Source organism: Eumetopias jubatus, unplaced genomic scaffold (assembly GCF_037043125.1).
Source record: "Eumetopias jubatus isolate StellerSeaLion01/CBP00866 unplaced genomic scaffold, mEumJub1_p1.0 scaffold_10, whole genome shotgun sequence".
Lineage (NCBI taxonomy): Eukaryota > Metazoa > Chordata > Mammalia > Carnivora > Otariidae > Eumetopias > Eumetopias jubatus.
Window position 1 is genome coordinate 21,070,471 of NW_028274816.1, and position 15,082 is coordinate 21,085,552.

The window sequence follows — 15,082 nt, forward strand, 5'->3', positions numbered from 1 at the left end:
TGCCTCAGCCTTAAAATGCCCCAAACCATAGGGATGTGGTCCATATTGGAACTATTAAATGCACAAATAGGCTTCTTTCAATTTGGGAAAAAAAAAAAAGTCCTGGTAAGCGCCCCCCCAATCTAGATTGTCCTGTTTGTACACAGAGGCAACACAAGGAAAATGCAAGCGTCGTCACACTCGCCCTAGACAGCCAAATTCCCTCCACGAGCGCTCACGCCACACGAGCGTCACCGGGTCCCCTGGGTTAGAGAGCCAAGAGTGGGCCTGGCCACTGCTGGTTGTCCTGGGAGCTAATTAAATATTAAGAAATATATTTACAAAAACCATGGGGGAGCCTCATGGCACAAAGGATATTAAATAGTTACAGGGACATAAATAATTCCAAAGATTCTACACTACGATGCAAATTGACTGTAAGTCCCTCTGTGGCACAAGGTACCATCACTTTTTATCACCTGTAAGCATTTACAGTTTCGATGGGCTTCAGAACCTTTCTTGCAGCTTTCAACACATCCTCAGGAGACCAATAGGCCCTTTTTCACCGGATGATAAACTGGTTTTATTGCAGTGACTTGGGAAAACTTGGGCAACGATCCTGCCTGAGTGGTATTCTTTTTTTCGATCTCACTTCAAAGGCGGCTTTTTATTGAGGCCAAGTAACATGATTCCCAACAGATTTCTGATAAAGTTCAGGGTGGTCCTTCCAAGTGGGCCCCGCTGAATGCAAGGCTGAGTCTTTGTGACCCTGTTTCTAACTGGAACTCTCAGAGGGAGATGAGCCCATTGTTGATGATGCAGACACACTCAACAAATGCAAAATAAATACACAAAATGAACAGATAAAATCCAGATGTCATAATCTCCTCCAAAGTCACTACATCTACTAAGTTCAAAGTCTGCGACGCACGATTGGCGTGGCCTCACAACACACACACACACACACACACACACACACACACACACACACACACGGGCAGGGGGTTCGATCGGACCCGCGTGGGAGCAGGGGGTCTGCACGGGCAGCCCGCCACCCCGGATGCGGACGAGGAGCTCGCACGTGTGACCCGGGCCGCTGCCCCGGAAAGGAGCCACAGAATTCGGATCGTACCGGGCGGCCGGTCCAAGGGGCTCACCCCTCGCCCCGACCCTTCAGCCGTGGAATCGCAGGCCAAGCAGGGGGACCTGCACTGGGAAATCAGATGCGCTGGACGCCTTCTCACACGCGCTGTGCCCCCCCACCGCCCGGCACACTCACGTTTGCTCCCCTCTTACACAGCGCCCTCCACCACTGCTAGGCGAGGTCCCGGGGGCTCTCCCCGGGCTGCACACTCGTCCCCCGAGCAGGACGGGTCTCCTCCCGGGGGGATGGCTAACCGCAGACTAGTAGAGCGGGAAGGAGCTTTGTAAACATTAACAACAGTTCAGAGAGGGAAAACCCGACAAGGTAAAACCATTTTTCCGTGAAAGATACAATTAGTCTCCAACAGGAAAAATGCAAAGGACAAAAAACACACTACAGCATCAGAGGGGCTCGTTGAACACGCTCACCACATAACCTTCACTTTCTCAAGAATCCATCTGAAACCTGACGTAACTAGAATTTTTCCCAACAACTTCCGAGATCAGTGTCCATAGCGCGGACGTTGAGGCACAAAAGCTACAGCCTGTGCCTTCTGAACAGCAGAGAAAGGGTGTGTCGTGGTGGAGATTCAAGTATTTTCAAATCCTACACCAACCTACTCAGAATCACTTTACAACTGTCCTCAGGCATTCAAAAATGAGCACACGTCCCTAAAACAGAGGTGGGTCCCCACCTGTGGTCCATGAAGCCAGCAAATGGGCAAGCATTCTAGCTGCTGGAATGGATTGTATTTTTTTATGTGTGACTTTTACCTGAGAAGGTAAAATTGCAGGAAGTCTGCAATTCAGCCTCCAAGTAGTAAGGGTGGGGAGCAAACTGGAAAACAAGATGCTCCCATATTCCTGGAGGAGGGGACGTGGGAGTCGGGGAGGTGACGCACTGGAGGAACAATCGAGTGATTTCTCAGCAGGGCAGGAAACGAGGGGCGACCTTCCCGCAGGGCAGCAGGCCTGCCGAGCTGTGCCAAGGGCACAGCAGCTCTTCCCATCCCCGTAGAGTCCAGACCCGGCAAACAGCTCCACCAGCACACCCGTGGCCAAGCCCTCAGCGTCTCCCGCGGTGTTCCGGGCCTGTGCTGGCCGTCTCGACGGCCCAGGGATGGAAGACGAGGAGCAGGGGAGGGTCCAGGTAGCAGGACCACGCGCTGCCCTGCGGCCCTCGAGGGGCCTGCCCAGCGATTGCTGCTGACTCTTCCAACCCTGCACCTTCATGCCTTGATTTTTTACCCCTCCTAGCAGCTCCCATTAATCCAAAGTCTTGACTTGTCACAAAAACCTATGACAGGGTGGCTCAGAGCCAGATGTGAAGCCTGTGCTCGGGGACAGTGAGGACCTTGAAGAGACATGGCAGCCTGTGAGGCCCCTCTCTCCCGCCTCTGTCTCAACAGCTGGGTATGGGGCTCCCCGCCTCGCAGACCCACCGACAGGGCCATTCTGAAAACCGTTTCCCAGAAGGAACTTCTACCAAAGAGGACAAAATTCAGCTTAATCACAGGAAAATCTGACATGACGAGGGAAAGAAAACTTGGTTGAAAGGATGGGCACAAGGATGAGAGGGAGGAGGGCTCTGGCAGGTGGGCTCATGTGTCCAGGCGCTGGATCTCGGGGCGACCGTCCACGTCTCTGGACTCCGTGCGGGCTCGGATGTAGTCACTGGTGCTCTGCTGGTGGACACTGACTCTCCATTTCTGCACTGCCAGGAACGTGTTCACCGCATACACCGCAGTTGCCAAGAAGCCAAATATCTACAAAACACAGGCACGGTTACTCCTCAGACACGTCAGCCTTCGACAGGGTGTCTGGGCGGGACCTGCCCCGAGCAGCTCCCGTCGACCCGAGCTGTACCCACAACGCCCGGACCCACTGATATCTGGCGGTCGGACTGTGGCCAAGTGCGTAGTTAAACATGACTCCCATGAAGTCCTGCCTGACCTGAAAACAGCCTAAGGTTTCTCTTCAAGTATTCTGGATCTATTAAACACACACACACACACACACACACACACCACAGAAGTACCTCTTTCTCATGGTCCCAGATAAGAAAGTACCATGTAGCCAAAATACCAAAGAGAAAATGAGGGTCTCATGTGTGGGGTGCTCATCAAGCCACAATGCCTGACATTCCAAATCAAAGCCCCCAAGCCTCCACCTGCTGCCCAGCTTGCCTTGCCCATGGGCAGCTCTGAGGTAAGCAGCAGCAGAATTTTAATGATTTGCTAAAGACAGATCAACCTACTAAGTGACACTTGGGAGAAGAGCCGGTTTCCTGTTTTTTACAAACCTTTATAAACTGCCCTTCACCACTGCAAAAGTGCTGCCTATTCATTATAAATAGAGAACAATACAGAAATGCAAAGCACAGAGAATCAAAGTCTTACATGATCTGGTTCCCACCCTACCCCCAAAGGCATTCTACCTTGAAAAGCAAAAAAATGTCATCTGGCTGCTAAATGGTGTCAACACTGCCCTCTCCTTCATTAAGATTCCCACACTGGCAGATAAGGCTCATAAAAGCAACATCACTAACAGACATCCAGGGCTCTGTTAGGAACAGACTAAAGGAGCGATTCTCAAATTGGAGTGTGCACCTGAATCACCTGGAAGGCTTGTTAAAACATATTTCTGATTCAGGGGCTCCTGGGTGGCACAGTCGGTTGAGCTTCCGATTCTTGGTTTTTGGCTCAGGTCAGGATCTTAGGATCGTGAGATCAAGCCCCGAATCAGGCTCTGCGCTCAGCATGGAGTCTGCTTGGGCCTCTCTCTCCCTCTCTCTCTGGCCCTCCCCACAGTGCTCTCTCTCTCTCTCTCTCTCTCTCTCAAATAGATAAATAAATCTTTAAAGGGGGAGGGGGGCATTTCTGATTCAGTAGCTCTGGGGGAGCCTGGGAATGGGATTTCTAAAAAGTTCCTTGGTGATGCGAAGGCTGGTCTTCTGGGGACCACCCTTTGAGAACCACACCACTGAAGGAAGCAGGACCTCCCTGGCTCAGTAACAACATCATCAGCAAAGAAAAAGTTCAAGCAGAATGAGCAGGACACATGCTAGGGGACAGAGGCGAGCGAGTCATAGGGTGTACAAATCCACCTGTGTTTTAACCAACGGAGCTCACTTACCACGGCAGCAATTTCTGCTCCGGTCTTGTGGTTTAAAGCAGCCAATACAATCGAAGCAATAAAGAAAAAGAAAGTGCTGAGTCCAGTGTTGACCAAATCCTAAAAAAAAAGATAAAGTCACTTGAAAAGAATTATTTCATGCTTTGCCCTAAAAGCAGTTGAAGGATTTTCCCAAAATAAGGAGCACAATATCCAGCCTCTCTGATGGTTCGGTATTTCAGTCCTGATGGCCCAGGGGTTTTGGACCCATGAAGGAAGGCAAAGATGGTACCAGCCTATGACGTATATCACCTGATATATCACCACGGCAAAATTCACATTTTAATCAACCACGCTGTCATTTCTTAATGAATTATTATAGAAACCCAAACTGGCTAACCCCTCAAGGACATGCCCGTTAATTACTGTTTAGAATTCTATTGTCATGTTTTAAAAATACATTCGAATCACCTTTCATTTGCATGGACAACACTCCCCAGGAGTCCAGAACGTACTGAAACTGGTGAAATCCCCTCCAACATCCCCTCATTCACGTGTGACATGATAAGTGCACTGTTTTCAGGCCTAGACCACACCCTTAGCCAGACCTCATGCTCTTTCTTATTCAAGGCTCTATGTGGCTAAAACCTAGAGGATTTTCTCCTAAGCTTTCTGAAAAGCAAATGAGGTTACATATCCAATGCTTCAAAGATTTAACTCCGGTCATAGTTGTTGAGAGGAACATAAGAACAGTGATTAAGTGTCACAGCCTGACTGGGGCCTAACCAACCATGACTCCAGGACAAGCCACTTCACTTCTTGGGTGTCACATGGGAACAGTACCCCCGCCTCATGGAGTTCTTCTAGGGCCCCAGGGAGCCACGCACATGAAGAGCCAAGCCCTGCGCCTGGCTCCCAGCTAGGGCTCCCTGCACATTTACTGATGCTTCTGTTATTACTAGTGTGACAACGGGTCCCTGACAGCCTGGGTCATACCAGAGTCCCTTTATAATCTCTACAGAGAAGCAGAACCCACAGAACATGCTAAACTGTTGAAGTGCCAGGCGGACCGTGCATCAGCACCAGGTGGGGGTCCTCAAGAGCCATCTCCTCTTTCTATAAGATGCAAAAAAAGCAATGTTCTCATCACGAAGGTGCTGAGCCTGTGCAGCAGGAACCCCAACACACTCCTGGTGTGCGCTTCTGTGGGGGTTCACGGGGAGCTCCAAGTACCCAAGACTACAAAACTCTGTCCAGAAACGTCTCCCAGAAGGACAGTTTTTAGCTGTGGCCAGTGTTCAGCAAGGGCAAATTTTTCACAAATTCAAACCAGGAAGTGTTTAGTTAAAATGCTCAGTTCTGGGTAAGGTGCTGTAGGAATAAAGAAGAAGATAAAACATACTTTCTGAACCAAAAACTATTCAGAAGTGGGGGGAACATTTTATGATTCAGTGCTGAGGCCAGATATCAAACAAAACTGTATATACATTCGGGGTGACTACGTAAAAATATAAATGCAGTCAAGGGCCTGTACGCATCAAAGAGGTTCATGTTGTTTATGATTTCCACATTTGGAAATTCATCTTAAATACCATACTAGTGCAGAAAGGTCTCAGTGTAAGGATGTTCATCATAGAACTTAAACTAGCAAAAAAATTGGGAAGCAAACAAAATGCTCACAAACAGGGCATTTGTGAAATAAAATGGTATCACCACAGTGGAACACTATGCAGTCATTAAAAATAATGATATAGTTGTACATTTAACATGGAATATACTTAAAATAGTTTAAGTGAGGGGCGCCGGGTGGCTCAGTCATTAAGCGTCTGCCTTCGGCTCAGGTCATGATCCCAGGGTCCTGGGTTTGAGCCCCGCATCGGGCTCCCTGCTCCGCGGGAAGCCTGCTTCTCCCTCTCCCACTCCCCCTGCTTGTGTTCCCTCTCTCACTGTGTCTCTGTCAAATAAATAAATAAAATCTTAAAAAAAAATAGTTTAAGTGAGAAAGCATGATTCTGATGGTTCCGTTCTTCCCCCCTCACACATCACAACATACATGCCTATGGAACAGCTAGTTTACATGGTCTAGAAGGTTGTTATACCAAGTAATACAAGTAGTTACCCTGATGGGTTGTATCACGTGTGACTTTTTAACGGCTTTAGTGAGATATAACTCATACGCCATATAATATGCCCAATTAAAATGTACAGTTCAATCACCACAATCTAATTTTAGAACATTTTCGGCACTCCATTAGCAGGTAATTCTTCATCCCTCCCTTAATCCTAGGCAACCACTACTAACCTGCTTTATGGCTCTCTGGATCTTCCTATTCTGGACACTTGATATAAGCAGAATTATATAATATGTGGTCTTTTGTGACTGGCTTCTTCCACTCAGGATGATAGTTCTAAGGATCACTCACGTTGGAGCATGTATCAACACTTCACTCCTTTCTATTACTATGTTGTATTCCACTGTACAGATACGCCACATTTTATCTACCTTTCCATCAGTTTTTGGACATTTGAGTTGTTTCTACTTTCCAGTTGTTTTGAATAACCCTACTATGAACTTACAAGCTTTTGGGTAGACATATGTTTTCACTGGTCTTGGATCATCACATGATTTTATTTTTTTCTTTTATTATCTGCATCTTCCAGCTTTTCTGTAACAGACATTGCTCTGCACAGTTTATAAGGCTTAAACGTGGGGCGCCTGAGTGGCTCAGTCGTTAAGCATCTGCCTTCGGCTCAGGTCGTGATCCCAGGGTCCTGGGATCGAGCCCCATGTCGGGCTCCCTGCTCCGCAGGAAACCTGCTTCTCCCTCTCCCACTCCCCCTGCCTGTGTTCCCTCTCTGTCTCTGTCAAATAAATAAAATCTTTCTAAAAAAATAAAAACTAAAAGGCTTAAAAGTGGAATACTGCAGGTTTTGGTCAGCATCAACTACTTGAGTTCTGTGTCCATGAAACAAAAACCAAGGCCTGTAGGTTCATCCTTCACGTTAGGGGGAACAAAGACACGCCCTCTGACTGGGCTTTGGGGGTTTGTAGTCAACAACGGTGATTAATCTTTTTTAATGCTTGTACTGGGACGTGTACTCTATCAGCCACATGCTTTCCAGTTTGCCCCAGCTGTCCTCACTCCCTGCGGTCTCACACCCCCCCCACACTTCATGCTTCCGGTCTGGCCCCCAGAACACCCAAGGCTGCAGCCCCTCCTTATGCTAGGGGATGAAGAGGAAATCCACCCTCACATATACAAGCTCCCGGCTGTCTCCTTCAGGGACACACCGGGAGGTACAGGGGTGAACCCCTGTAACTCCAATAACAGGTCAACAGGATGTGGCCTAGAGGGTGTGAACCCAAGGCCTACTGGCCGTATCTGGCCCCCAGACGGGTTTGACTTGCACAGCATTCAAAATAAATTTGAACATGCCAACATTTAAATACCAGAAGACTGTACATAAAAAACTGACTTCTTAAAAGAGAAAGAAAAAAAGAAGCTTCTAGCTGCTCTTGAAAAGCTGTTCCAGAAGTACCCTGAAGCGACTACACAGTCAGCTGGGGCTGGGGAAGAGAACGGCCTGCCCCATTGCCCCATCGCCCCATCGCCCCGCCTCCAGCTCATCTTCCCAGCTGCCCAGCCCCAGCAGGCCCCGAGTTTCCAACCCCGCTCCTGTCCCAGAGAATGGGCCATCCAGGAATGTGCCCTGCCCCCGCTTCCACACTCCGTACCCAGTGGGCACCCACTCATCTTTCAAGGCCCGGCTGGCATCGGGCTTTTTCTATGAACACCTCCCTGCTGACACCCACTCCAGGCTTCTGCCCCGAGGAATCTACGACCTCCTTGCCTGGGTTCCACCAGGCCCCACACAAAACTGGATCTTACGGAGCACATTTACCAAAGCGCAAGCAGCTTGCGTTGACCTGCCCTATGCTTTTGGTTCCCAAATCCTAGCACAAAGCAGGTGTCCGATACACGTCTGCTGGGCTGACCACAGGTGAGACAGCTGTAAAAAGGCTCAGCCCCAGGCTCTCACTGCAATCGCTCCCAAACCACCGGGGTCTGTGGCTGACTCTGTCTGGGGTCAGCTCCACACATGGCTGAGACTGGAAGTTCACAGCCACTAGTCCACGCACGGACTTGTGCTCAAGTGGCCCCAGTGCCACAGGGACAGTCATAATACTGATGACAGTGGCATATACCCTCCGTGGAATCCCTGTCAAGTGTGTGTGTGTGTGTGCGTGTGTGTGTGTGTGTGTAACATCACCAATCCTAACCTAATTATGATCCAAAATACGTATAAAGTAGGAGACGCGTTAGTTTGTTCTACTTTTATGGGTAAGGAAATGGAGTTCTGGAAAAGATGAGTACGGTATGATAGAAAATATGTATTTGGTCTTTGTCCCCAGTTCCTTGGCATTTCCTGAGTGAGTGTCTTTTGTGATTCATAAGGAGCCCCTCTCAACCATTCCTGAGCTTATGGTAATGAGGTGACTCTGGGGAGCCCCTGGATTTCAGTTTCAGGATGGGAGTTGGTTACCAGAAAAACCCAACCAGGCTGTTAGAAGGTTGGAACTTTCAGCCCCACCCCCACCAACCTCCACGGAGGGGAGAGGGGCTAAAGATTGACTTCAACGTCCAAACGGCCAATGATTTTAATTCAATCATGCCTACGTAATGAAATCTCCATGAAAACCCCCGAAGGACGGTGTTCAGGGAGCTCCCAAGCTGGTGACCATATACCTATGCTGGGAGGGTGCTGTACCCCAACTCCGTGAGGACAGAGGCTCCAGCACGTTGAAACTCTTCTGGATCCCGCCCTACACACATATACGCATCTCTTCCATCTGCCTGTTCCTGAGTTGCATCCTTTACAGCAAACCAATAAGCACAGGTAAAGCACTCTTCCCAAATTCTGTAAGTTGCTCTAGAGAATTATGAACCTGAGGAGGCAAATCTGCAGTTCGTGCAGGTCATGTGGGAGCCCCGTTTGTGGCAGGTGTCTGAAGCAGGGGCAGTCTCATGGGACTAAGCCCTTCTCCGTGGGGGTCTGTGCCAACTTTAAGAGTTAGTGTCAGAACGGAGCTGAATTTTTCGACACCTCGTTGGTGTCAGAGAATTGGAGAACTGCTTGGTGTGGAAAAACTACACAGATGCAGTGTCAGGAAAAAAAAGACATAATTTGGTGTGAAAAGTGGTGTCAGGAAACCCTATACCATGAGTCATGGCCAAGGCCTTGCGGCTCTGCAGGTGGCCCCTCTGGGTGACTCAGACTGTCCCCACCCAACACCCAACCTGGGTTCTTGATTGTGAAGGTCTGTGGGGTGAGCAGGGGCCACTGAGGCACTGAGAAGGAGCACCAAGGAGGAAGAAGAACAGCCAGGACAGTGTGGTATCACGGGAGGCAGACTGAGGAGTACAGCAGGAGGGACAGAACATTCCATGGCAGTTCTGCTCACACCATTTGGTGGGGGTGGGGCGGGGGAGAACTGAGGAAGAACCAGGGGATCCAGGAACATGGAGGCCCCAGTGATCCCAACCAGAGGACTTCCAAGGATGTCAAGTTTATCTCTCGACCCAGACGGGTGGCTCCACAATCTTTACCATTCTTTGTTCAACTGTGCATTTTAATGAATTTTTCCAAGTGAGCTGTATTTGACAGTAAGAGGTGAGAAAAGAGAAATGAGGAGGAGGGAAGCAGAGAACACAAGTGCAGACCTCCCTCCTTGTTAGGAAGTTCGGCCAAGCAGTCCGTGACGGACTCGGAGTGCTGGCCAAGGAGACCGGAAGCCCCTAGCAGCTTTCGGTGGCAGGCAGGGAATGGAGGGAGAGGGCTGGGGTGAGGGAGGAGGCCTGGGGCACTAACTAAAGTAAACACAGGTGGGGCACAAAGGTGTATGAGCCCCTAATACACAGAGAAAAACAAGTGTCACAGGATAAATCCCATAGATTCATCAAAAACAAGCAAACCCAGAGCTAACAGAAGCTTTCTGCTTGCATCAAATAATGCTTGTATAAAATATATACTTCGCATCTTCCTCCTTATTTACCATTTTCCATTATTTCTGTGTCAACATACACTCATGAAATGACCACTTTTCTAATTCTATACCAATCACACCCCATTTCACTCATTAGTTGGTTCTACTGAGGACAAAATATTCCCACCACCTTGTTAGAGAAACACAGCAGAGTCAAGGCCAGCCCTCTATAATAGTGACTCAATGAGCTGTGTCCAGCCCTGAAGAACTCACTTTTTCTCCCCTCCTGGAGAACAGATGACCTGAGCTCCCCTCAGTAAGTACCACTTCCTCAAGTTCATGTACTCATGCATTCTTCTGTTGAATAAGCATACACCTTCATCTGCTCTGAAAGGGTGGAAATCCTGGAAAAGATCCCAAAGGACTGAAACTGTTCTCAAGTGACATCAGCCAGGCGTTTGCCCCACCCAACGCCGTCCAGAAGAAAAAGACGTATGTGAACTTTCCAGTGAAAAAGATGCACTTCGATATGACCCAATAATGTGGTAATCAACAAGTAGGAAGCCCTTCACGTTTAAATTAGAAGAATCAGAATTCCAGAATGCTCACTAAAGAGGTATTTCTGGGGATAGAGACCAGTATGAATTAGTTATTAAGATGCAGAATGAGGTCTTTTAACAGATTTATAGTCAAATCAGTAGATAAGACTGAATCAGGGGAGTGAAGGCAAACTTGGCAGAAGTCTGCAGGGGAAACATGTGGTTGATAGGAAACAAGGGCCCCTCGCTTGCGGTAATTCTAACATCTCTCGGACTGGCGGCAGCGCACACTGGCTTGAGGTCCCTTATACACATGGTCTCATTTCATTCTTAAAACAAGCCTGTAAAATACTATCATCTCCACTTTACCAATGGTAGCCTTCAACATGGGGCTCTAAGTGACCTGCCCAGGGTCCCACACAGCCCTTAAGAGCCACCCTGCATTTGAACACAGATCTGACTCAAAGCCCCTGGTCTTAACCTTCCCGGCAGCCACCTCTGTCAGATAGGCCTTCTACCACTCACATTTTGGTTGGAGGAGGTCTGGAAGTGGGAGGAGGTTTATGAGGTTCTCCTATGCTGTCAACTCTGTGGGCAATTTTTTTTTAAAGATTTTATTTTATTTTTTTTAAGATTTTATTCATCTATTCATGAGAGACAGAGGGAGAGAGAGAGAGAAGCAGAGGGAGAAGCAGGCTCCCAAGGAGCAAGGAGCCCAATGCAGGACTCGATCCCAGGACCCCGGGATCATGACCCAAGCCGAAGGCAGACTTCCAACCATCTGAGCCACCCAGGTGCCCTTAAAGATTTTATTTTTAAGTAATCTCCACACCCAACGTGGGGCTCGAGCACACAGCCCTGAGATCAAGAGTCGCACACTCCACCGACTGAGCCAGCCAGGTATCCGTGTAAGAATTTTTTGATGGAGAACACAAACTTTATCTTAAAAATAGCTGAGATGCTATGGGGCGCCTGGGTGGCACAGTCAGTGGAGTGTCCGACTCTTCATGATCTCGGGGTCATGAGGTCGAGCCCCGCATCAGGCTCTATGCTCAGCACGGAGTCTGCTTGGGTTTCCGTCTCTCTCCCCCTCTATCCTTCCCACCCCCTCTTGCCCTCCCTGCCCCCTACACGCATGCGCTCTCTCTCTCTCTCAAATAAAATCTTTTTTTTTTCTTAAAGATTTCATTTATTTGACAGAGAAACAGCGAGAGAGGGAACACAAGCAGGGGGGAGTGGGAGAGGGAGAAGCAGGCTTCCCGCTGAGCAGGCACCAAAGTGTGAGGCAGCTGATGGTGCTTTCCTGTGACTCTCTGACTGATCCCCTTTGAGCTCTTGCACATGCTTGTTTGCAAAGAAACGTCAAGAAAACCAAGTGCTACTAAGTTTCCTTTCTCATTTAGCAGGATAAGGAAAAGTACCACAAGATGGGCCAGGACAGGACCAGCCCAGAGCTTCCCGTGCCAATCTGAAGGCTGTCAAAAGGGGGCTGAGAACCCAAACCCTCAAGAGCACACGCTTCTGATCAAACCACCAAACCCTCCGCATCCTCCCCGTTGCTTTGAATTTAATGCTAATCCTAGGCTTTGCAAGTCGCCGGCACTTTCATTCCTATTTTCAATTCTTCCTGAATCAATACTTTTGTAAATGGCTTTTGGGTCCAGTGTGAAAAATATGCAAACGTTTTAATTCCATCTTTCTCTTCCCAAGTTCTATAAATATCAACATTACCAATCTTCTCAGAGGATCATAAAATTGAAATGACATCTTTAAAGGGGTCAAAATAATTGTTATATGATGGTTCTACCATTACTGAAGATTCAATTTACTGTATAGTTTTATTCAACCCAGTAAAGACAGTTAAAATTTCACAGCCGCATTACAGTAAAGTAAGTATCAAAATGAACTGGAACCAAACAAGACTGCAGAGAGATTCCAGCTTGCCCCTGGAGCCGAGGAGCACCCAATCCTTTCAAGGTCAAAGAGTGGTGGTGACTTGTACTCACTGTCAGGTTCCAGTTGATCTGGGGGATCCTCATGTGAAGGTTCAGACTGAACAGAATCAGCAAGACTCCAGTCACCACAAATGCACTACAGCTCACAAACTCAAAAAAGTAGAGGCCTTCACACGGGGAGCACTCCATGATGGTCTCTATGCAGATGAACGCAATCAGGGCCAAAATCTAGGAAGAAAATTGGAAACACACACATGTGTGTATATTTAGTTCATATCCGTGGACATATGTGCCTGCCACATTTAAATAAAACTCCACCTCCACCGCCACCACCACCACCACCACCACCACCACATGTGGCCAGTATTCCTCTAGGGACGACGGTATCGCCGTCAGCAATATGATCTGATGAAATTCCTATGTAACAACAGCTATGGAGTCCTTAAGGAAAGGATCGAATTCCTAACGTGAACACCTACACCCCACCGCAGTCCCCGGACACTGCTGGGGTGCGGCTCGGCCCTTGGGAGGAAACAGAAAGGAACGGCTCTGCGATGTTTTCGGTTCTTCCTCCGCCACTAGTAAGTTGATGCTGCCGACACACGTTTCTGATTTCTAGTTCCTACCACAATTATGCCAAACACCGAGAGGGCAGGGTCCAAATGGTGTCTGTTTATGCCATCTGCAACTACCCTGGGGGTTCAGGCAGAGGTCACGCAGGCTGACTGGGACCCCAGAGGGCTGTAAGACAGGGAAGAGTATTATCTCCTCTTCTCCCAATTTTAAGAGCCTAAAATCGAGGCCCACCTAATTCATTCACAAGCTATGCTTTTCAAAAGTGATCACGGGACTTAGCCATTAAAAAGCTGAAATGGAGGTTTATAAAAACATCGAAAAATCTACCAATAATGGCACCAATTTCTCCCTGAAGGACCAAAGTAACGTTCCAGCAATATGTCCCAAGAGAATGGAGATCATCGTCAAACAGGTATCGATGGAAATTACCAGGTGAGCTTTTAAAGGAAGATTTCAGGAGAAGGAGGCGGCCCAAAGGCTGAGTTGATGGCCCAGTGAGCAAAGAAAGGTCAAATGGTCTTGCCCCTAAAACCAGATCAGTCTTGGGCTCCTGGCCTCTATTCTAGCACTTCTCTAACCAAGCACCTCGCAGCCCACCACACGTCCAGCCTGGGCCAGAACCGCAGCGAGCCCCCACTTCAAAGGTCCAGGACGTGTAGGCAGGCGGCTCTGTGGTCCCAGATCTATCCTCAGAGCCAGCAATATCAGCATCACCAGGGAGCCAGAGAGAAGTGCAGAATTTCTGCCTCTCCTCCTTGACCTACAGAGTCAGAATGGTTTGGGGCTTTTTTGACAGGATCCCCACATGATTCAAATGCGGGAAACATATAAGGCACGGGCTGTTCTGTGGCCTTCCTCCGCCTCCTGGAGTCCCACGCATGCCTTTCAGTGCGCCACTCAAAGCCACCTCCTCCCAACACCTTCCCTGATTGTCTCTCCTCCTGCCAGACATTATTTGATTCCAGTCTCTCCCAAGGAAGCTTACTCATCTATGATTGCATTCTACCCTTTTTTATACTTGCCATTATGCCTCCCTCTGCCTCCTGAGCTTTCTGAGGGCAGCGGCCAGGCCATCTCTCTCCACCCAAGACACCAAGCGCAGTTACTTGCACACCGCCAGCAAATTGGGGGGGGGGGGTTGGGGGCACTAAAAATCCACACCCACAACTGCTGACATGCTTGGCAGGGTCTCCACGTAAAAGGCAGGGCAGGGCAGCTCCGCTCTATCCATTACCAATACTTCTGCACAGGAATCATAAAGACACCTCTCCCATCAATATGGGGTTCTGTTAAGTCAGCGTATTAGAGGGGCGCCTGGATGGCTCAGTTGGTTGAGCGTCTGCCTTCGGCTCAGGTCGTGATCCCAGGGTCCTGGGATCGAGCCCCGCATCGGGCTCCCTGCTCCGCGGGAAGCCTGCTTCTCCCTCTCCCACTCCCCCTGCTTGTGTTCCCTCTCTCGCTGTGTCTCTCCCTGTCAAATAAATAAAAATCTTTAAAAAAAAAGTCAGCGTATTAGAGACAGGGCTAAGCACACACTTTGTCCCTTTCCTAATGGCTCTTTTAATTTTCTATAGAACCAGAGACTTGAATTCTCCCTCTGAATTACATGCCTGAGTTGCAATCAATTCACAAAGAAGTAGTTCATATAAGGGAAACTCCTAAACTTTTTCTTCCCCCTGTAATTGGATCTAGTAATCTTGGGCAAAAAATAACACGCTGTACTGATGAGTTACAAATGTTTCTGGTATGCTAACTTCAACCATATTTGTGTGGGAAGCTAACACCTACAT

General features: G+C 48.6%; 1 protein-coding gene across 1 annotated transcript in view; it reads right to left on the reverse strand.

Moving 5' to 3' along the window:
• Positions 1-2,622: 2,622 nt before the first annotated feature.
• CMTM4 (CKLF like MARVEL transmembrane domain containing 4) overlaps positions 2,623-15,082 on the reverse strand; it is a 61,323-nt gene continuing 48,863 nt past the window's right edge. The window contains exons 2-4 of the mRNA XM_028091993.2: positions 12,768-12,944; positions 4,258-4,356; positions 2,623-2,888 (exon numbers count right to left, since the gene is read on the reverse strand). Of these exons, the coding sequence (XP_027947794.1) occupies positions 2,724-2,888; positions 4,258-4,356; positions 12,768-12,944 (441 nt within the window). The 3' untranslated portion in view covers positions 2,623-2,723. The remainder of the gene's footprint in view (positions 2,889-4,257; positions 4,357-12,767; positions 12,945-15,082) is intronic.